Below are 23,145 nucleotides of genomic sequence, written 5' to 3' on the forward strand. Positions count from 1 at the left end.
CCATATATATATAGGGAGTGAGAAACTGCGACCGAGGTCTTGAAGTCCGAGCTCACAAGTTATCGCTATACGGACCGACCCTAGGCTGGTAAATAACTTATTTATTTTTTCTTATCTGACTCCCTCAAATCACTTTTATAAATGTTGACCTTTTCCTCACACCCACACATCGCGCGCGTCTTTGCGCGTGGGCAGAGATTGGAAAATCCTGACCGCGCTAAGAAGCATACAGATTCGTTACCGTGCTCTCTTGGAAAAAAAAATAAATAATTTTTCTTGATATGTTCTTCTTTGGAAGCCGTAAAATGCATGTAGCGAGAATACACTGAGAATAGCTCTTTCAAAGTTAAGACGTGATCTATGAAGTAGTGGCAAACAACATCGACAAAATCACACATAAAGCACTTGACTCTTGTGGTAAACATCACAAGTACAGTAAAACAACCGCATATAAGAACCTAGTAATATAAGAATCTACAGGCTGAAATTCTGCATTTAAATACCAAAAAATAGAAGAACTTGTTCAGCCTGGCAAAGAAAAACAGGTTCTTATACAAAAGTATCACTCCAATTTTGGTTGTCTAAATTCTGAATTTAAATTGTGAGAAACTTCTGAAAAAGTTATTGTGTATATGTTTTCTTTGATTTACACTATTTTGGGTTTTCACTAGAATTATGTTTTCCATAAAGCTACAGTGCAATAAAAACCAATGAAAATCTGAATATCTTATAAAATAAATAAGAACGTATTTTATCAGCCTGAATTGAGAAGAACTGCCCTAAAATATAAGAACCTATTCAGTCTGACTTCGATAATTCTAGGTTGTTATATGCGGTTTTTATTGTACGTGACACCAGCGATTTAAGGATGAAGCTGATCTGTTCTTTATATCGCTATCTGTATTGGCATTTATTATATGACTGTGTCTCACAAGGACTGAGAACTACCGAATGCACGAATTTGATTGGCTGAAATCGATATTGACCGCGGTCTAGATTTTCCCATCCAGACCGGCGTCTAGCCAGACCGGTTTCATTTTGCGTTTAAAAAGTAGCAAACTGAAATACAAAAATGTTCACCATTTTCTTTTATTTTCTTCTCAATCATTTATGGAAGTGCCAAAAAGCCTGATGACAAAAAAAAGAAGTAAAAAGGACGAGCAAATGTCGGGAGGTTTAAGTTAAGCTCATCGCCGTTTGAAAGCAAACTGTCAGCAAACCAGTTACATTAAACGAATTAAAGTTTTCTTCTTTGCCATATAATAAACATCTTATTAACCGAGCTAAGTCGGTCTGTATGGGAGAATCTTGACCGAGGTCGTGTGTACAGACCTCACTGCGTTCGGTCTGTACTCACGACCTCGGTCAAGATTCTCCCATACAGACCTCCTGCTAGGTTAATAAGAGCTAATTATTTCACTACCCCGGGTAGACCACCAGGGTAACTGATTCAAACACACACTCACCATAGGTTATAGATGAAAAAAATTAGTACAAGGATGTACTCAAGTTTGTTTTTATGCTAAGACATTGCACTAATGGTCAAATGAAAAAAATTTACTTGACAGAATTTTTTAGCAAATTCTTTTTAGGAGAAATTAAATTAGGGGAAAAATTGAAGAGTTCTGAAAAATAGAATTAATGGTTATGCATCAAACGTTCAGCCACACCTGTGGAAATCAGTAGTGTCACTTACAAATAAGACTTAGTCAAAGCAAAACTCACATTCTGCCTACTTTTATCAATGCTTTGTAATTCATTTAAAATAAAAACTAAACGAAAATGTTGCTATTGAGTGCATAGTTCAAAAACTGTTTAGATATCAGGTTATTCCGCTAGGAACATACCGAGCAGAGGAGACGAGTGTTTCAAACCTCTGCCTCTCTCGAGCTTAAGACCACGTAGACATAAATTTTTTTACACTGGTGATAGATCTCTCAATAAATCCTGCTCAAAATCAAATTGATCAGTCATAAATTATGCTATGCTGCCGCTCTTAAACGGAGAAGCAAACAAACGATGATAAGGGATGCCAAAAGAATTAACAGTCTGAAGAATTCAGACTTTTCAGTTCTGAAGACATATAGATGCTCTCGAGAAAATAGTTTGGGAATTATTACAGTGGAAAAAAACATCCTGATCTTCTCCTGGCTAAAGGTCTGTTGTCTAAGACTTGTTTTGTGTCCGGTGTCTTTATTTCCAGCCAGGAATGAAAAGGGCAACTTCAATGAGTCCGTCAAAATTCCTCACGCGAAAAATATGCCTGTCTGTTGAAGACGCTAGACCAATGATCTCTTGAATGCCAAACGAAAAGCCGCCCACAGCCACCACAAATATCTCAACACCATCGTTCTTCAAACTGAAAGCTTTAAACAGGGTCATATCTTTTCCCATGTTGGACAAGCCATCCGTGACAAGCAGAACGTTTTTATAGCCTTCTGGATCGAAACCAGAACTGCGTGCGACAAAAGAAGAAAAGAAAATTGTTCATTTAACAGTATAATCGGGCGCATACCTTAACTTCGTTTCTTTTTAGCATGAAGTGACTAGGATTATTATGACTTCCCCTGGATGAGATGCTAGTCCCAAGTCAGTTTTTTCCCTAGTACAATGCACGTTTTCTGGCCTGTACCCATTTATACCCTCGGGCGTGGAAAGAGGTAGAGGAGTAACACACCCCTTTGAACTGGCATGCATGTCTGTTCCAAAATTATTTGGCGCATTTCTTGGGTACAAGGGTTCGAATTGATAGAGCCTGCAAAGCGCTCTAGGATTGGCAAGGGAAGAGAAACTCCGAAACGAAATCACATAATACACATTTCCGGGCGTTTTTCACCTTTGCTTATTGCCAGCGACTTTGCTTTGCTGCTATTAATTATTTCCGGCTCTCTTGAACGTTTGAAAATTTTTCCTATGAAACATATCGGTCTTGCAGTTATACCTGGATACTCTATTTCTTACCAAAATCTATAGCCTTATTTCAGTACAGAATAGCTCAAAACCGTTTCAAAATCAAGTCATGTCTTCAGTAAAAAACTGCGCTTACCGCGAGTTCCCAAACAGCTTGTCCTTGCACACCTGCAATGCCTCCTGGGTATTTGTGAGACCGGCCTTTCGTTTGACAGTCGGCAATAGAGCTATCGTTTCGTTATAAGAAATGAACTTGGGAGTTAGAACAGTGGCCTCCGTGGCAAAATTGACGACAGCGTAGAGAGTTTTGGGGCTGGCTCTCTCTGTGAGATAAACCAGGGCATCGAGTCCCTTCTTGAAATTTTCTGCGCGAATCGAGTTCGAGGAGTCGATAACATAGATGACGTTGTTGGTGTCATTGGCCGCTCCATTTGAAGCTTGTCGTTTGGATCTTGAAGTGACAAGACTGCCTTCACGGCGAAGGAAGTATTTCATCATTTTCTCTGCTGTTACCTTAGGAGCAGGGATCTTGAGAGCTTCTGTGAAGAAGGAATAAGAGTAAGGAATTTCTAACGAGTATCACAGTAGACCTGCTGATAGGGAAGCAAAATTTTGTCATATTTTGATTGTTTTATTTTCTGTTTTTCCCTTTTGTCTTCCACCGTTATTAATCTTCTCACTCATATAACAATAAATTAAGACTTACAGACTGTGACGTTTCAAGCAGAAAATAGTTCTTAAAATGGTGAAACAGCGCTACTTGCTACGTCTAATTTTATCATCATAAACAATTCATTTTCCGTATCTCTTTGCCCCCCAAAAGGCATGAGATCGCATCTTTGGCAACCTACAATTTCAACTTTTCCGGGGAGGCATGCCCCGGACCCCCTAGGTTGGTTTGCCCCTTCAGACCTCGCTTTAATGTACGCCCCCTGTTATGCTCTATTGGATGCCTGTGAAAACTTCTGCTAAGAACCCTGACCAGATATCGAGATCCACACTAGCAAAAGACACGGATCAAGAAACTGCTCCATGGCGGCTTCATTACACTGTAAGAACATCATTGTCAGAAATAGTACTTTCATATGACCGTTAAAAGCACTAAATATACACGTCGAAAGGTGAATATGTATGCGAAAACATGGAGGGGGGGTCACTTCAATAAAATAAGATTTAAAGGAGGATCAGCTAAACGTTTTTGTCTTTAGCCGAAAATCCTCCGACCCTTCCCCCCACTCCCCCCCTCCCCCTCAGGCGATAAATAATGACCGGTCTCTCAGGGGCACTTTCCAAAATTTTCGACAAGCACCTCCGTGCTCTTTGTATGGAAGATGAATAATTTAAATAGTGTTAAAAGTTATGAAATATGTTGTAAACTATAAACAGTGCCCCCTTATTTTTCCTGAGCCAAAACACGAGGATATTGTACCATTTTAAGTAGAAAGGGAGGTCGAAGAATTTTAATTTACAAATGGAAGCCTTCTGTGTTACTAAAACGATTAGTCCGTAACCTGTGGCTATTTGCGGTGTCACCCGAAGGCGCAACTAAAGGGCTTTTCTACGAAAAAAACAATCGTTACCAGGATCGCCTTAAAGATTCCTTAAAGGCCAAGGGTAAGCTTTATCTCTTGGATTTATCTACTGTTGAAGAAATGATTGTTGTATATCACCATTTTGATGAATTAAAGTACAATAGTGCGTGATTAGCGTACAAAGTACAAGGACACAAGTTCATGCATACAAGGTTTATCTATTGGATTTATCTACTGTTAATGGAATGATTGTTGTATATCACAACAAACTGAAGAATTATGATTCAATGATATCTGATATTCACTCTTGTGATGAATTTTAAAAGTGTTTGATTGACGTGCACAGTACAATTAGAGAAGTTTATGTCTGATATCGGTTATTTTTCAGTTTCAATTTTGCGGGGCTTTGGCGAGAAAAAAATTATGGCTGTGGCAGTGTCCACGAAAAAAGAATTATGACTGGGACAATGTCCATGAAAAGATTTGCGACTGAGCCAATGTCCATGGTGAAACTCTTTTCCTAGGGACCGTTCATTTTTATGAGGGAGGGGGGGCTGGTGGGATTTGGGAAGCACCATTTAAAAATCGCATGACCCCCCCTCAGCTTACCAATTTTTTCACATGGCCCCCCCTTATAGCGGTCATTTTTTGGGATGACCCCCCCCCCACAAAAAAAAATTGAACAAACTTTTTTAATATTTCTCCATTATCCCCCTACTTCACGTTATTGTGCTCACTATGAAGACAATATTTACAATCCCTCTACTACAGAGAGCTGTTGTTTAAAAAACAAATCAAAAGAAAGATCGAGAAGTCAATTTCGGATCTCCTAGTTATGGCTTGCCCTGAGCGTGTGGCATTTGGCCTCTCATTGGCATCTTTCTCATCTGAATTGATGAATGCAAGAATGACATCACTTGAGTCATCTTCTCCCCCAGAGTCAATGGCATCACTGTCATACTCATCATTGTCAGTTTCATCCGTTTCACTGCTGTCAGCACTTGCCCTGTTGTCATTTTGTGTCAATGTCCTTGCATTTCTCAGTGTTGGTTGGCCAGCTCTGAGAGGACTCTTCTGCTGCAAGCATGAATGTCTTACAATTGCCTTTACTTTCTCACTCTTGCTGCTTTTCAAATGCTGCTTCAGCCCGTGGTGGTTCAAGTACTTGTTTAGTTCTGGAACACGTAGCTTTTTAAGCTTGGTTAGATCTTCGAACAACTCAATCCAAGGATAATCCTCATATGATTTATCTTTTGCGTCCCCACTTAACTTTGCCTTTTCTTCTGCTCTCTTTGTCCTTTTAAATTCCAGCACTTCAAGATGCTGAAGATAATCCACCACAAACTTTGATTTGACAATAAACTTATCTGCAAATAGAGCAACGCTCTCTGGGTCAGATAAAACCAGCCTGCCACTTCCATGCTCTTTCTTCGCTTGGACCCTTGGCTGCCAGTCATCTGGATCACGCCCTTCTTTTGGGGTCTTCTGGTAGGAGAGGTAGTGGTATTCCGGTAGGCAGGAATGGTCAGGAACTGGTTTAGGGTATCTTTCTATGGGTGGTCCAGTCCATTCACAACATAAAGAACAAATTTCTCCTACCTTTTCTTGACAGGACAACTTTAGAAACTCCCTGTAGTTCTCCCCCTCCTCATAGTGCTCATTCATAAACTTCTCAGTCTTACGGAAGTAACAGTGGCCTGGAACAGAGTCTTTCCTTGCTCCTGCATTGTGATACTGAACCAAGTACGAAGTGTTGTGAAAAAACTGGAAATCTGTTGATGTGTTGTGTGAAACACATTCTTACATTTAATTTACAGATGTCTTTATTTGGAAGGTTTTTTCCTCTACTCTAGTGATAGGCATGTATAAATGTTGCCCTGTGCAGGTAAAACAGAAAGCTGTTGAAGTACAAGAAGATGAGCCGGTAAGTGTTAATTTCTTGTCAGTGTTCCTATTTTTATCTGGACATTAAAAACGCATGTATGCTTCACTTTTATAATGAGAAACTTCTGTATTTTCCTATTGTAAAGATAGCACCTAAAACTGTTTGAACATTTTAAAAATAGTATGTGTCTTTTAATATATCGTTTGACTTAGGTCTACATTTCACTACACGAATACAACATAAATGGTTACACGAACCATGATCATTCAATAATATCAGTTCAATATAATAAATAAAAAAATCGTCTTTCCTTTTCTGGTAGGTCACTAGTTCCTCCTCTGCTGATGATACAACCATACCTCAGGGTCTCCAGAAAACAAGCCTTGGCTATATTGTTAATCCAATCGGGAAAAGAGCGCATTACTACATGAGCATCATGAAAGAGGCTCATTCCAAAATGCGCAATAATGGCGAAAGCGACGAGTCGTTTAAGAAAAGGTTTACAGCTGAACGATCCAGGCAGTTTGACATCTTACAAGCAAAAGAAGCAATCTTTTTAAGTGCGGATGGCTGTTCAGAAAGGGCGAGTGAGTTTTCCATGCCAGGGTACCGGTTGAAGCCCAGTGATGGAAGAAAACTGAACTTCTCCATCAAAGAGCACAGAGCAATGGTGGAAAAGTTGAATGTCATATTGAAAGATGTAAAGGAACACGATTCCACGCTCTTTCAGTCCAATGGAAGGGAATTATTTCACCAATGCTGCAAGAAGCAGAATCACCACCAACCTTGAGCAGGAAGTCAGAGATTATGTTTACACCTTCATGTACCCTGAAGAGCACACTCTGACGGAAAGCATTGCTGCTTCTTGTAGCATTGGTGAAAGAGACTCCCATAGCAGCACAAGCGGCGACGAAGAACTCGACGACAGCCAAGATGAAGATGAGTGCCAGTGAAAGTTGCATTCGAAAATAACAGTGTTAAATACTTCTTTTCAGTAGCTACAAATGCTTTTTGTCGCCAAACGTTTTTTGAAAGCAGAAGGAAAGTTTGTAATAAATTTGTATCCTGCCTTCTATGTTTATTCTGTAGCAATTTTTTGATATTCAAACATTATCCCATTTTAAAGTTATACTAAAATATTTCACGTGACCCCCCCTTTTTCCCTTATTTTTTTGGGATGGCCCCCCCTCGAAAGCCATTTTTTTTCGCATGGCCCCCCCCCCAAATCCCACCAGCCCCCCCTACCTTATAAAAAATGAACGGTCCCCTAAGTATTTGGGGCGTTTATGATGACTTGTGAACAACAAAAACGAGCAAAAAAAGGACTGAGGTAAGTGCGTCGGTTTGCCTTTTAACAGCTACGGCCCTGGCTTGTAATGCGTGAAAGGTCGTAAGAGGTATTACAGGCTCTAAGAAATATTCGAAGACTGTTGTGTAAATGTAAAGACAACAATCATTTGTTCATTACGTTCAAAAGTCTAATAGTTCGCCACAGGACGCCGCAAACTGTTTCTGCAAGAAAACACGGTAATAAACGATCTCCTTGTCTGCCAAAACACTAAGGTGTTAATTGAGGACGAAAAAATAATTAAAGCGAAAACAATGACCCTAAAAATCACGCGATGGTGGGGCTCTGACCGTTTTCCGTTTTTGTTTTCACTACACCACTCTGTCAGTGTGTTTAAACCACCCGCAGGCATTGTTGTACAATAGAGCCTTGATCAAACTGGACAGGCTGGACGAGACGACACAAAAAAGGCCTTGTCTTGCCTTATACAACTTGTATCGTATCATAAATTTGCTCGACAGAATTAGCTGTTTTGTCCCTCGCAAATCACGCGCTTAATTTATAGCTCACAATGACCGACTGTGTAATACACTAAGCAGGTTTATGGCTAACTTTTTGCTCTATCTGTGGAATGCGTTTGTTGCAAAATTTCGCCGTTGTCTAGCTCCGCACTTTCTTACCTGCAGCAACAGCCGCACGAAATCGGCTTGAACGTCTCGCCACAGCAGTAACGGAAATGCATAACCCAGTTAACAGCAAAAACCCGAGAAGCACTTTACAAGACATTGCCATGAACTTTTGTCAACACAGTCAACTACTGAACAAAGTTGTAGCGACAAAGCTTCTCTTGTTGTCACCCTGTGGCAATGACGAGGTCTCCAACGTGTGAAGAATTGCTTTAGTTTTAATAAGCGTAAAAGATATCCTATGTCAAAGTTATGTAATCTCCCTCGAGCGGTCGATGATTGAAATACCGACTTATCAGTTTTTAAATACATTGCAGCGACTGATAAGTAAAGAAATTTATGTTATGAAGCTAAATCATTCGTAAATGGGGTTTTCTTTTGACAGAAGGTTGACAGGTAAATTTGGACGTCAAAACGAGATCCTTTGCAACCTCGTTTAAGCGACAGGAGAGAGATCCTGGGATCGAGGTTGGATTCTTGACTGTCGCTGGCACGTGACGCTGTCGTGGCCTTTACATTTCATTCCCTGGAGCTTTGACATTATATCATTACCATGAGACCCTCGTTTATGACTGAGGGAAAAAATTCCCCCCATTTGTTGGCTAACGATTTAAATTTTTCTTGATTACATGATTGACACTTTTATTGCTGTTCCGTTCCATAGTTCATCGACTACTAAATTCATTGTTCGTTTGTTCTAAAATGTAGTTTTGTTCAACTAATGCAACATTCAAGAATTTAATTTGCGACGTGCATTTTTATCGCAGGTGGCAAATGAAATGTTCGTGTGTGGCAGGGATCAAAAGGTACCAGAACTGAGGGGAATTTTCTAAATGTGTCTATTACCACCAAACAGACTTTAGAACCGTAGAGTCCAAAGAATCAGACCAGAATAGCTTTAGGAATTCTTTAATCTTGCCTCAACGATTTCAATAATTGAGCGTGTCTCCAATGTTCAAGAGTATCTTAAGAGTGTTTTTGGAGTGACATATTCGTTACAAAGGCTTGCATTTAGAGGGTGGTAAAGGAGGGGTATAGATCACGTTTCACGGAAAATAAAGCAGCCCTTTCACAATTCACGAAAAATACAACATTGGCATTTCACGCTTCACGGAAAATAAAAGAGAACGTTTTGGAAAATCACGGTTCACGGTGACTATAGAAATCACGATTCACGAGGAAAAAATTAGCCATTTCACATTTCACGGGGAAAAAAAAGGCCGATCACGAGTCACGAAAATACCCTTTACCACCCTCTATTTAAGCAGTACATTACATATTCAGAAATTCTATCGGTAATCATCAAAGCTGCAAAGTAAATAAGATCGTTCGGATGTTATAAGGTTGTCTCAGCTGTTCTAGAACTCAGGAACAAACGAATCTTAGATGAGTTTAGTTATGTTTACTTCTGCAAAATTCTGTATTCTAAGAAATAAATAAGGATTTCTTAAACGGTTAAGTAAAACGGACGAATATCACCACGTCAACTTGAGTTTCTTAAATCGCTATCGAAAGAAAAGTTAAGCTTTTAACGGACGAGGAAGGCACTGATTTTAGACCTTAATACCGAAAATATTTTGGTGTGCAAGTTTTCTCTGAGAAGTGCGAGTGTTTTCTTTCATTCAACAGGCAATTGCTTATTTAGAATACTTGCCATCTAACTCAGTGACAATTGGCTAAACCGAAAAGGAATCTTTTTTTTAGAACTATGACAACTGAAACTCACCCTGAAATTGAGAGAAGGTAGTTACGAGATTACAATCAGATAGTATACTATGAATCAAAAGAACTATAATTTTATTATATTACCCAGATGGCATTTGGCTGTCTGAAACCGTGATCCTTCAGGTCAGCACAATGATTGCTGCCTGTGTTCTTCCCCTTTTTTGCGTGTCTTGCATGTCTAATGTTTGTTTTAGCATACAATCAGAGGCTGCACAAAACCCGAGCCCAAACCCTGCAGGAGACTACTGAGAACTACACACTATCTTAACAGGTTGTCTTTCGATAAAGATTAGATTTGCTTTTGTTCTCGGCTTCATTATGAACTTAATCTTTTAGCTCGAAGCTTGTAGTGCAGGCTAATTACCTTAATTTTCATTTCTGCGCTTACTAGCAAGCAGTCTAATTTTCCGCTGGTGGACAGGCAGACATCACAGCCGGCCATGGACGGACAAAGATCACACGGTACAACCTCTTTCCCAGGGTCTCGCATGTTCCCGCCACCTCTCTCGCTCGGTAGGGCGGTGGAGACCCTGGACGAGGTTAGACACGAACGGTCAAATGAAATATAACTAGCGAGGCAATAGCCGTATTTACTTTGATATCAGAGATGTAAATACCGTGGAGATAAGAGCCGCAATGATTAATTGGATCCGGTCCGATATTTCATTGAGTGAAGAATATTTTTCACACAGGAAGCTGATAATTAGGTCAAGTAAACGAGAAGCAATACGATTTATGAAAAAGAAAACCGAATTTTGACATTATCCTCACGTACACTGATATAAAGAATTATCGTTACCTGCTTATACATGGACCGATAAATACAGGAGCAAGAGACTCTTCGTCACTAGATAAAACAAAAAAGTATTTCACCCTAGAGCTACAATACATTGGCCTTGAAAATGAGAAAACAAATTTAGGACGATATCCGCCCAATTTATCAAATTTACATATTCAAGAGATCCTGCAGCAATTTATGGCAGGCTCTAAAAAACAGGCGGGGAAAAAATTCTTTCCAGTGTTTCATCTCGGATAAAAAACGTCAGTTATTCTTTTTATTTTCATCAAGGATGAATATATCTCTTAACTATTCTTTTGTCCTATTGCCTTTCTTTTCTCGTAGACCTTTTTTCCTATCGCATTTTAAAATTTTCCCTTCAAAGGTGTAATTCAGACTTAAAGGCAAACAAAAATAGTAAACAAGTCTATAGGACTTTCCCACGGGAATCGCTTACTGTTTTCTAATAGCCGAGCCGCTTTGTCGTATTTTTGCGTAAAACGAAGTTTAAATACATGGGATTGGGGTATAATGATTGTAATATAAAAGGGAAAACAACCGCAGCGGTTCAATGATCGTAGTGACGTTAAACATTATCAGAAAATTAGCTGCAAAAAGACGAAATATGAAGATCTGGGGCAGGTGGATCAAAATGCGAACTGCCGCTCTGATGAATTTTAATCGAAGACAAGAAGCCAGACCGTCGGCTAATTGCGTTTGACGGAATATATTAAATGTAAATTCAAGGGGCAGTCCTACGGTTTGAACACGATTTCGCGTGCGGTAACATGTTATAACGCGTTGGAAAGGCTGGCGATGCGCCAACATGGGAGCAACATTCGAACTTTGCCTCGAAGTTCTATTAAAGTTTTACGCCAGGGCTGAAGACTTGGACGCTTTCTACATCACTCTGTTTGTTGTACATGGTGTACTCTCTTTCACAGCGATCGTGGGAAATGTAGCGATGATTTTTGCGCTTCAAAAGGCTTCATCCGTGCCAACGACTTCGAGGATCTTGATGCAAAGCTTGGCCCTGACTGATTTAAGTGTTGGTCTACTCGGACATCCATTGTACATTGTAGTCATCGCCGGAATTCGACAAAATTATGGTTGCGGACATATTCATGTGACCCTTACGGTGTTTTTCATACTCTCGACTTCTCTAGTGTTTTTTTCCTTCCAAATAGTAGCGTTCATCGGCGTGGATCGCTTTCTCGCCATAACCCTGCACCTGAGATACAGTGAACTAGTTACGCCAAAGCGAGTTGTTATATTGGTTGCTTCTGTGTGGATTGTCACTCTCTCTGTCGTGTACATAGGAGCCTTTTACTATTTTCAAGTTGGAGAGATAGTTCTTCTTGTTGGTGGCTACGCGTCTGTACTTTTGCTTGGCGTCATTTACATGAAAGTATATTTAGTAGCTCGCCGTCACCAAGCGAGCATCGACAGCCAAGCCCAGGCAACGAGTAACTTAAACTTGGCTCGAAACAAGAACTTAGCTATCAAAACGTTATACGTGTTTGTCGTGTTCGAGTTTTGTGTTCTTCCGTATCTCATCACTCTGACTGTCTTGTTAATTTCAGGTCAGAGTGTTGTTTTACAAGGGACTGTGCAATTAGCCTCGGCTTTGATGATGCTAAATTCTTCATTAAACCCCATAGTGTTCGGCTGGAAAATGACGGAAATCCGTCAAATTATCAAAAATAAAGTTAAAACGCTTTTTTGCTGTTAAAACTTGAAAGTTAAACGATGTGAAAAAACACGGCTGACGGTGTAAAGATGGTCTAAGCGTGAAAGAGAAAGCAACTCGAGAAAGCAACGGAACATCAAAAATATATCTGATTCAGATAAAGAATGCGTGACAGTCACGCCTTTAAAAGGAACGACGGACTTACTCCATCAGTGTGTGGGTTTCCTTTCTTCCTCTATTGAATATCGATGAAATACATTTATTTTATGTTGCACATTTTACTCTTGAACATAGCTATCCATAAGTAGAAACAGAGATACTAACTGTCCAACAACACCTGCAATCTTTTGGGGGCTGGCTTTATTCCAAGCTGGCAGTTAATTATGACAAGCGTGTTACGACAAGACTTAAAAATATTCTTGAACAAAAAGATATTAAAAGCTTTCCGTCGAAGATGATTCTTACATCTGTCAAAAGAATGATCAAGAGTCATTCAAGAGGCACATATGGTAGTTATCTAGTAAAGAATGTCCGGCCTCACGAGTTGTCGAAATAAAAAGGTGTTTTTATTCTGCCGTTGTATTTTTCTTATATATCATTCAAGAAAGCAACATTGAAAGCATTTGCACTTTCTATACTTTGAGCCCGTCACAGCGGGTTATCTTTGCCTCATCACACTTTCCTTTATTTTTTTCACATATGTTTATGAATAATAAAATTTACTAAGCAGAAATTTAAAGTGGACTAAAAAGCCTTTTTTTCAGTAAGTGCTCACAATTCGGAGAATTCAGACAGAAACTTTCGCAACTTTGCACTGAGCAACAAAATTAGGCCATCCGTGTTACGTTTTCAATCGCCCAAGCGAACCATCATTAATTTTTTTTCTTTCTTTTTTTTATAAAATTTCCTTATTCATTATCGGCAGGTTCCTGTTATCGGCTTAGGCTGTTCACAGCCTCTCTATTTACGCACGCGAAAGAAAAAGCGAGCGAGGCGAGCGCGAAGCACGCGGGGGTGGGGGTGGAGTTAATAATAATAATAATAATTTATTGATTTATAGTACGCTTTTTAACATACCAGGTGATCAAAAGCGCATTACAACAATAAATAACCTAAAACCATACAAGTATTAAAAATCTACAATAAAATTTAAAAATAACAAAAAAAAACCCACTACATCATTTATTTATATATACATATAAAAGAAATATTAAAAGCTAATTTAAAAAGATAAGTTTTAAGATTTGACTTAAAAGTGGAAATACATTTGATCATGCGGAGGCTAACAGGAAGAGCGTTCCACAGAGTGGGCGCAGCCACACTGAAGGACCTGTCACCAGATGACTTTTTCATTCTCCCCGAAGGATGCTTTAATAAAACACCTTCAGTAGAGCGCAGCGAATAGCGTGTAATAGTCTTAATATGAATTAAATCAGTTATGTAACTAGGTGCCATGCCATAGATGGCTTTGAAAGTAAGTAATAAAATTTTAAAATTAATTCTATATCTTACTGGTAACCAGTGTAAATTTATCAAAATGGGCGTAATGTGGTCATACTTTTTACATGACATAAGCAGCCTAGCTGAAACGTTTTGTACTCTTTGCGAGCGAAGAGAGATAGAGAGCTGTGAACAGTCTATATCGGCTTTTTGCTTCTTTTGGTAAAAAGTGACACATTTTTAGCAGCCCTCGTAACAAGTCTTCAAACTCCTTTCAGGGTGTTAGCGGTTTTCTGCCAAATGGCAGTCACGAGTATCGCAGGAAGGCATAATCAAGGCTCGCTTGAAATTGTTTTCATTACTTTTTTTGATATTTCTTTTCTCTGCTTTTCGATTCCTTTTCGTAGCCCACCGACTGACCCACTTTCATTCACTAACGAAAGAAAGAAGAGATCTCGCCGGCGGGGTTGCACACTATGTAGATGAGCTCCACTGTACGTAGCTGAGCTTAAAATCGAAATTCCCCTTAATGTTTTTCCTATATTTTGTAATAATCCCCTCGGGAGAATTTAATTTTGAATCAGAGCGTCTTTCCTAGTGAATTATTAATTCCCTTATTCTAACTTCACTTTATTTGTTGCTAAAGAAGGCAAACTACTCAAAATGTTTACAGCATTCATAGACTCTGAAGAGCTTGAGAAAAACCATTCCTTTCCTAAACGTTAAAACGCTGCGGTGAGACCGAGTTTCAGGCTGTTGATTAAACCGTCTTTATTAGATAATTATTCCAGAGTAGAACTAGCATTTTTTAAATTCTGGAATGATCAGCCAAAGCGAATATCACAAGTATAGCTGAAATTCGGCCACCTCCAAGTTGCCGTTTGCCTCTCAGTTTTTGAGAACTAGTCCTAGAGGGCAACTTTTCATATGAAGATGAGCTTGATTTACCTGAGAATGAACATGCAGGTAAAACACATTTGATTATGGATGGTTTCGAATAAAGACCAGTTTTGACACAAAGGCAAAGTCAACCCGAAAATGGTCTCTTTTTTTTTTTTTTCGCTCTCAGCTCATTGTTACATTAGATGCGTTTCTTTTAGTCCTGAGCATACAAAAAGGAGGAACCGATCCTTAGGCTCCGTCCACACTACACAGAAGGAATAAAACGAAGGTTTCACTCTGAAAACGCATCAGTTGTTTTCCGTCCACAAAGACGCAACAATCACCGGTCATTTTGGATTTGTGTTTGAGGAAAGCTCAAACATGATTATCGTGACGTCATCGTTTTCGAAAAGCTCCGTTTTCAAAATGTTTTCTGCCCACACGAAAACGAAGAGGCGGCGATTTCATTTCCTCCTGTTTTAAGAGCGTTTTCGTAAAGCTCCGTTTTCAAAATGTCTTCTGCCCACACGAAAACGAAGAGGCGGCGTTTTCAAATTTCTCCGGTTTTAAGAGTGTTTTCGAAAAGCTCCGTTTTCAAAATGTCTTCTGCCAACACGAAAACGTAGAGGCGGCGTTTTCAAATTTCTCTGGTTTGAAGAGCGTTTTTGAAAAACTCCGTTTTCGTGACGGATTAGTGTGGACGGCAGACCTAATCGTAGAAATAAAGCTGCGTTTTCAAATTTCTCCGGCGTAGCGTTGACGCTGCCTTATTCTTCCGTCTCCACGAGCCTTACACTATAGGCACAACTCAGTTTAGTCTCATTTTGTCAGTTTATCTGCACTTGCAGTACGGACACTCGTGGACTCCACGTTGCTCACAGCAGACTGAACTGTTTAACGCCCCGTTAACAACATCAAGTGTTTGTTCTGGGTGAGTTGATTCTCCCACTATTTTGGTAATCTGTTGGTAAAGAAAACAATACAACGCCTTCTTGATCAATGGCTAATTTTTTCTTTAAATGCAAATAAATAGAGCAACACTTTTGAGAACTATGTTTCCACTAAATCCAAATCAAACATCCGTAATGGCGACCAAAAAACTAAAACCCACGAGCTCTGCATATCGCATTCGCGTCATCGTCACGTGATTATAATTCTAGATACGCAAGGCGTGCAAAAAACGTAACTTGATATGACACTAGTACTAACCAAAATAAACTATTACGAACTCAAGTCAACGATAGACAAAGTCACTATAGTGGCGACAAGGTTTTTTCCACTCACCTTGGGTACAAACAACAACAAGAGGGTGAAAGTGAGATGACGTTGAACGAGATGGAAAACAATGCGTATTTAGCTTGGAGATGTCCTTCTCCCACCACGAACAACAAAGAAACAGTAATCAAGGTCATGAGGACTACATTGTAATCACTCATTCCTATGTATTTGGAGTCGTTCAGTGAACGAAACCTCATATGTCGTATTTTCCAAGCCAGAAAGACTTCAATAACCAAAAACAGGCTTTTCCATATCAGCCAAAAGCTCAGCGACAGGCCTTCGTTGCCAGAAGTAAAGATCATAAACTGACCTTGAGTAACTTCCTTACCATCAGGGGATATTTCCTATCAGTTTAAAAGCAAAGTTACCCGTTAGTTAAAATTTTGAGCAGTAATTATAAAAGTACTATCATCGGCAGCGGTTTTTAATTGAGTGTCGTGGAACCAAAACCGACGTAATCGCTCCAGCCAATTCCAAATGACATACACAATACAGTGAGCCAATCGAAACTCGAAGCGCGGCAAAACGTGTGCGAACGAATCATGATTGGTTTCGGTTTTACTTCCGATTGGGTGAAAAATTGGCGCGAGTTTAGTAATGCAAAACCAACTACATTTCCACTCTCAAATGAAAACCTCTCTAATTCTATTTTTTTTAGTTTACGTAAACCTTTCGTCACTGATCAAGGAAGCGTTCTTCCTCACCCAGTGCGCGTGTTCAGACAGTGCGTGCCATAAATTTTCAAACCATTCACCATTAAAGCGACTCGAGGTAGTAGCTCACATCATTATCAAGAATAGCGTCAGCTCAAGTTGTTTAAGACAGAAATAGCCCAGAATGAATGGAAGGAAAGCTTGTTCTGAAATAAAACTTGCCAAGTGGACTGAATCATTTTGCACGTGGACGCGCTGCTATCCCGAAGGGGGCTCCCATATAAAATGGACGCGGACGCTCGTCGGAAATTTTGAAAACAACCTCTAAGAGATACCAAAATCCTGTTTTGTGGGCATGGCTTGAAATTCTTTCCACCATACCAATTTTAAAACAACACATTAACTGACACTCTTATTATTTTTGATAGCGATAAAGCTGATTGCTTCAAGTACCTTTTACTCGTAAAGTTAATTTAATTTCCACTCTCAAATGAAAACCTCTCTAACTCTATTTCGTCACTGATCAAGGAAGCGTTCTTCCTCACCCAGTGCGCGTGTTCAGACAGTGCTTGCCATAAATTTTCAAACCATTCACCATTAAAGCGACTCTATCCCGATCCAGGATGGTGAAAGTATCATCTACGTAGCGTTTCCAGATCTTAGGCTTGCAAGGTGCGGACTCTATTGCTTGTTCTTCAAATATCTCCATGTAAAGATTAGCAATAACCGCGGATACAGGGCTCCCCATGGCTGCGCCGTCTCATTGTTCGTAAATCGATCCGTTGTACTGGAAGTACGTAGATCTTAATACGAAATCCAAGAGGTCCGCGATTTGAACTGGTGTAAGTGTCGTGCGGTCAGCCAGGCCTGCGTCGTTCTCCATTTTTTGTAGCGCGGCTTGTACGGCGCCCTCGATCAGTACGTTGGTAAACAGTGACTCTACGGTGGATTGCGACCAAAGGACACCGTCAACCCGGCTAAACAAGATGGTGTTGTCTACAGGATTCCCTGTGAGTGCGGCAAAGTCTACATCGGGGAAACAGGGAGATCTATGCAGGAGAGGATCAAAGAACACGACAGGGATATAAGACTCGCCCGTACCCAGACCTCCGCCGTTTCTGAACACACCCACGAGACCGGCCACTATCCTATCTGGAATGAGCTCAAGTTTATTGATCGAGATCCTCACTGGTACACACGTAGGGTCAAGGAAGCTATTCACATAAGACTTTACCCTAACAACATCAACAGGGATAGTGGAATTGAAATTCCTGAAGCATGGATACCCACGATCAAGAAACGCAATAACAGGAGAACGGTACAACAGCGGACCACTGAGGGAACAGCTACTCGCTGGAACAATGGAACAATAGGAGGATCGAAATGCACCAATCACAGCCGACCTTCGTGATATAAATGATACCGTGCAATCAGTCGACCTTATCGCCTGAAGAAGACTAGCAGTAAGCATTCGAAACGTCGCGATCTACGTCTCAGTCACTACATCGTGAGACAAACGATAATACACTTTATTATTGGATCTACCACGATGAATAACAACAACCTTTTCCTCGAAAGAAATAATGTTACGTGTCACGCTTTGTAGCACACAATAAGGAAGGTCTTCTTTAGTCAGTAAAAACCAGAGGAAATGATGGAAACACTGAAACTATCACGAAGAAACTTCCCGGTTTTTCCAACGGGAATCGAAAAGACCATCCTTCCTCACGCCAGTCAGACCACTGGGCTTCCTCCCGCCTGGGTTCAACCCTTAAATGGAGCAGGGAATGGAGAATTCAGTGACTGGACTGGCTAGACTCGTGGTAGTTCGGCCATTTAACTAACCTTCCGCGTTTTAGTAGTATTCAGTTTCTTATTGTCTCTCACCGCATGATGAATATCGTATCCGGATAATTACCGTTTTAATGTAGGTTATTAAGAAGGCAGCGTGGCCGAGTGCTTAGGGCACAGGACTTGAAGTCCAGAGGTCGCGGGTTCAATTCTCGCCCGAACCACTTAGCTGGAGTAGTTTCTCGGTAGACCCTAGTTCAACTCCTCGATCATGCTTGTTAACAGCCAACTGGTCTTAATGATCTAGAATTGCGCGAGGAAATCGCGTTTGAAGGGTCTAGCTTATATTAAAAAAATACCCCGAAGTGCTTTTGTCCTGTCATGATAAATCTAGTTAGGTTCAATGCTTTGTAGGCAGGGGGCACAAAGATGGAGTGGGGTACAGAAAACCCATGGACCGAGACGGAGTCAAGGTCCATAAACGCGCAAAAAAATAACGATGCTAACATCCAGCCATCTTGAACGAACAAGCTTGATTACTATAGGATTTATCTTCGGCTTCTGCTTCGGCTTGGAAGAGAATTTTCTTGCGGGACACAGCGCCTAATCCCGAGCGGGCTAGATAGCGCATCTTGCCTGCTCCGGTAGCCAATCACAGCACAGGATTTGGTTCGTCTTGCCCGCTCACGGAGCTAGCCATATAATAAACAACTCTCATTACTAAAACAAAACTCTGATGCTTACCTTGAAACTGTTCAATCCATATCTTGTTCAGCCTTTCCTTGTTCTTATTGAATTTTATAACACCCTCGGCCCTGAAAAATGAAGTGATTTGTTCATACTTTTTAACTAACTGCATACAGCGATGGCCAGTTAATTACCATCTGTTAAGAGCGCGGCAGTAAGCCTCTTCGGGATCGCTTAGAAAACTAGTCTTAGTTTTGCCGAGACGAGTTGGACGGTTCTCTTGATTAAACAAACATCATCAAAACGAGCAACAGTAAGAAGAGGACAAAGGATAAACTACTATTAATAAAATGAAAAATGACGGTTTCTTTTTCTCCTCTTTTTCGCCCTCTCCTTTTCTCTACTGGGCCCCGTTCGTCGCACGCCCGCTTTTTCGATCGTTTTCACTTACCGAGAGCCTGGAACAGGCTAAAGACATTGCTACCTGAGCGTAAGGGACTGTGCAATAATTACCTGGAGGGGGGGGGGTTGGAAAATTAGAGGGGGGCATAGGAGAAAATGACAACAAGAGAGAGGGGGGTTGGATGTAAAATTTAATACATACAGAGGGGGCATAACTTTTTCATTCCTTTTTGCAAACTGGAAAAGTAGTGGAAGAGTTATTAGAGGTCAAATATAAATACTAACATTGAAATAAAACTGACAAAGGTATCAACTCTAAGGTGTTCTGATCTATGAATTGTTGTTTTCCTATCTGAAGAAAGGTCTTTGCAAGAGGTATGTTCCCAGTACAACGTGGACGAGACTGCATGTGAAAGTTATGTACAGCACCTTGAGTTCCTCGATGCAAAAGCCAAAAAAAGAGTGAGAGAAAGGAACTCTCTTCCGCTTATTTCTTGCACAATTGAAAAAGATGTAAAAGCGCTTACCAACATGCAGCTGAAAATGTATCTAAATCAAAAAGGTCTTATGATAAGTGGAAATAAGGCTGAGTTGATTGATCTAGGTCTCGCCCACGCACGCGGGAACCTTAGTTCCTGAGATGCTGTAGAAGATGAGGAATCTCCCAATTCATACTAAGACGACACAAGCTCAGAGTCCAGTGATTCTGATGACTCTTCAAATGACTCTTTGACATACGTCGAAGAGTCATTTGAAGTGATGCTTGTACCGGAGGAAGAACTCCAAAAAGTAAACTAGGTATGAGGGAATCAATGGGAGGAGACTTTTTCAAGAGGAGGGGGGTTAGCCTTAATATTATCATTATGCCGGCGAGGGGGGTTGAAATTAATTTTTGCTTAATGGGAGGGGGGTATGACTTAGTTTTGGGACATATTTCACCCATTTCCCAGCCCCCCACCCCTTCCCCTCCAGGTAAATTATTGCACAGTCCCTAACCACGGAACCTACCGTAATGCGTTTAGTAGTTGTGTGTAACAGCATTCTAGACAGGTCTCGCGCAAACTCGGCATCCTTGTACGAGAAGCTATCAACAGACTTGTTCTTTTCTTTGCGTCAATGTCTTGTCCAAACCTAACGCTAATACCCAGACCGCGTCATATCCCAGGGGCGTGTAACCATTGGGGGAGTATGGGTAATGTGTAAGCTTCGCCTGGTACATCTTCATAAACTCCTCTGCTGTCTGAAAGGAAAATTAAAATTTGCTACCTATCAAGTTAGTATCACTAGGGATCAGTGGCTCAGATACACTGTTCTCTCTCCTCACCAGTCCACTGAGTGTGTTATTTGTCGTGGTGTCCACAACCAAGTCCTCCACGGCCAGGCAATTTGCTGCCGCGGTTCGAATGTTCTCAGCTGAGCAGCCTGGCACATTTCTAATTCGCCACCAGTCCTTCTCATACCATCCGGGTAGCATCCATTGTATGTGAGAACCATACAGTCTGTGACGGTAGGCCTCTTAAGAGTCAAAAACAACAGCAACTGTTAAACTCTTTTTTAGTGACAAAATAAATGAATAATTCCTTTTTCCAAGTGACGCACTAAAATAACTGCAACGATAATAGAGAGTTATAAGTGGGACGAGTCGACACGAACTTAGTGAGGAGCATGTCGTTTTCGTAAAAATAAATGAATCACTATTAACTCACCGTGCACATGATAAGTCTGGATTTATCCGCGTACATCAAACTGATCATAATACGAGCCTTCTTCGCCTGTAACACAAAGACGTGCATGTCACAAATTTTAACAACACAACGAACGAGCTTAGAGTTTGCGAAGTAGTTTTCTCGCGTGTAACACATTTCTTTTCTGAGTCAATTTAATTATATTAGTTGTATTTTTCTGTTCATTTAGCTACTTAGTGTATTCATCTTCACGGCATTCTTTTGAAGTGCGCCGTGAGAAAGCGCATAAAGGAGAATTATAGCCCGATAGCTTCACGGGATTATGATAATTTTCCATATTTTTTTGGAATAAAAACTTCATGAAATGAAATTCAGTGATTAAAATGGTCATGAATGGTTGAAATAGTTTGTAAAAGAATTTGATCTTGCGACGAAAGTTATGCAAAATTCCAAAGAAATGTGAGCTGTAATTTTCGAAGCCATATTTCCATTAGCCTGTGATGGTGCAGATTTTATGCCGTCATTCTTACCATAGTTAGTGGAGGGGAACTACTAACTATGGCTATGACAATATCCGGATCCTTCACAAAGCTGTTTGTAACAATCACAGAGATTCCTTGTTGCTCAAGTATTGTCTGCAGATGTTCATGAGCCTACCAAGAACCACAGAAAAAAACGGTGAAGTTATCTGTAAAGGCAGAGCTTTTGAGTTTAGAACATCAGTAACCAAGGGGTAGTATTTTTTTGTTGTGTGGCAGCAACACAAAGAAATCACAATCACACTGGCAATTAAAGAAATCACAGAAACTTTCAGCAAATTTTCATCAGTTGCAATGAAACCCTCCAAAACTTTTTTTTACTACTTCGGATGTTTTTTCGGAGCTTGCTAAAGAACTCTTCAGTTTTCGTCTTTTCCACGCCGTCTATCCAGATGATGTCAGCATTCGGGCAAAATTCTAGTGACTCTCGTCCCCAGGGCGATCCGCGTGGTACCTCAACCTGGAAATGAGGTTACGTAATCCACTGAAATAGGCCACATTAGACCGACCGTATTCGTATTCTAGGTATTGGAGTGGATTTAGCTCATACCGGGGACATCATTAAAAAGAGATTAATGTCATTTGCATTTGAAAAGACTCCCCGCATTAGCCTCACTTGCAAGCTAGTTCCAGTCCAATACAGAGGATACGAAAATTAAATAGACTGGTTAAAGCTGGTAGTTGTGACACAACATTAACATGTTAATGTATTCTTCTTACGTCATTGAAGAGATCCTCGCCTTGTTTAACAATGGCAATTTGTTTCCAGCCGAATCTTCGCAACAGTGTGACGATAGCCTTGTTTAGGATGGTCTCAGGAGCGTTAATTCGGAAGAACAAAGGGTAGCGAATTTTGTCCGACAAACGTGGTGATGCAGCACTAAACCCCACCTGAAATAAATCGTGAACTGAAATGAGGAGGTAAGAGCTGTAGACAGTGCTAACGTTCAACTACAGCCTTATGAATGGAGTTTTAGTAAGGGATGCCTCTGGGCTTTTCGCTTTAAATTCCAGTTTAAAACGTTGTATTGGATGAAAAGGACTATGGGCCATAACTAAGGGAGGATTGGCACACACACATACAAAGTGGTAAGGTAAGTAAAGGAAGCCTAGAATATCTTATGGAGGGTGACTTGGTATGAAAGTATCTATATTAATGTAGAGTGCGGTATCGTCGGATTGACACTGAAGAGGCTGGTTGGCTCAAGAAGGAATCGCTGAATTACTAGGTATCAAAATTCGAGGGGGCTTCAACAATTTTAACATGGCGCTGTCATCATTTAACCCGGTCCAG

At 40.5% G+C, this 23,145-nt stretch overlaps 3 protein-coding genes and 1 pseudogene across 4 annotated transcripts in view; 2 read left to right on the forward strand and 2 right to left on the reverse strand.

Moving 5' to 3' along the window:
- Positions 1 to 837: 837 nt before the first annotated feature.
- Positions 838 to 9,655, reverse strand: LOC145463711 (matrilin-3-like). Its single transcript, XM_081447493.1, has 3 exons — positions 8,296 to 9,655; positions 3,047 to 3,449; positions 838 to 2,455 (listed from the first exon to the last, which is right to left on the reverse strand). Exons 1-3 carry the CDS (start codon positions 8,405 to 8,407, stop codon positions 2,194 to 2,196), a joined length of 777 nt encoding a protein of 258 aa, XP_081303619.1. The 5' UTR covers positions 8,408 to 9,655; the 3' UTR covers positions 838 to 2,193.
- Positions 6,284 to 7,556, forward strand: LOC145463716 (uncharacterized). Its single transcript, XM_081447500.1, has 2 exons — positions 6,284 to 6,366; positions 6,650 to 7,556. The coding sequence occupies exons 1-2, from the start codon at positions 6,304 to 6,306 to the stop codon at positions 7,115 to 7,117; spliced, it is 531 nt and encodes a 176-aa protein (XP_081303626.1). The 5' UTR covers positions 6,284 to 6,303; the 3' UTR covers positions 7,118 to 7,556.
- A 1,690-nt stretch (positions 9,656 to 11,345) lies between the features above and the next one.
- On the forward strand, positions 11,346 to 12,859 carry LOC145463707 (adenosine receptor A3-like). Its single transcript, XM_081447487.1, has one exon. The coding sequence runs from the start codon at positions 11,631 to 11,633 to the stop codon at positions 12,534 to 12,536; it is 906 nt and encodes a 301-aa protein (XP_081303613.1). The 5' UTR covers positions 11,346 to 11,630; the 3' UTR covers positions 12,537 to 12,859.
- Positions 12,860 to 14,980: 2,121 nt separating this feature from the next.
- The window catches only part of LOC145462338 (gamma-aminobutyric acid type B receptor subunit 1-like), a 9,880-nt pseudogene continuing 1,715 nt past the window's right edge, over positions 14,981 to 23,145 (reverse strand). Inside the window, exons 3-10 of the transcript XR_014041185.1 lie at positions 22,572 to 22,742; positions 21,879 to 21,965; positions 21,334 to 21,414; positions 20,952 to 21,140; positions 20,636 to 20,867; positions 19,227 to 19,346; positions 16,101 to 16,438; positions 14,981 to 15,777 (exon numbers count right to left, since the gene is read on the reverse strand). The product of XR_014041185.1 is annotated as a gamma-aminobutyric acid type B receptor subunit 1-like (transcript). The remainder of the gene's footprint in view (positions 15,778 to 16,100; positions 16,439 to 19,226; positions 19,347 to 20,635; positions 20,868 to 20,951; positions 21,141 to 21,333; positions 21,415 to 21,878; positions 21,966 to 22,571; positions 22,743 to 23,145) is intronic.

The sequence above is a fragment of the Orbicella franksi genome, chromosome 12 (genome assembly GCF_964199315.1).
Source record: "Orbicella franksi chromosome 12, jaOrbFran1.1, whole genome shotgun sequence".
In the NCBI taxonomy this organism is placed as follows: domain Eukaryota; kingdom Metazoa; phylum Cnidaria; class Anthozoa; order Scleractinia; family Merulinidae; genus Orbicella; species Orbicella franksi.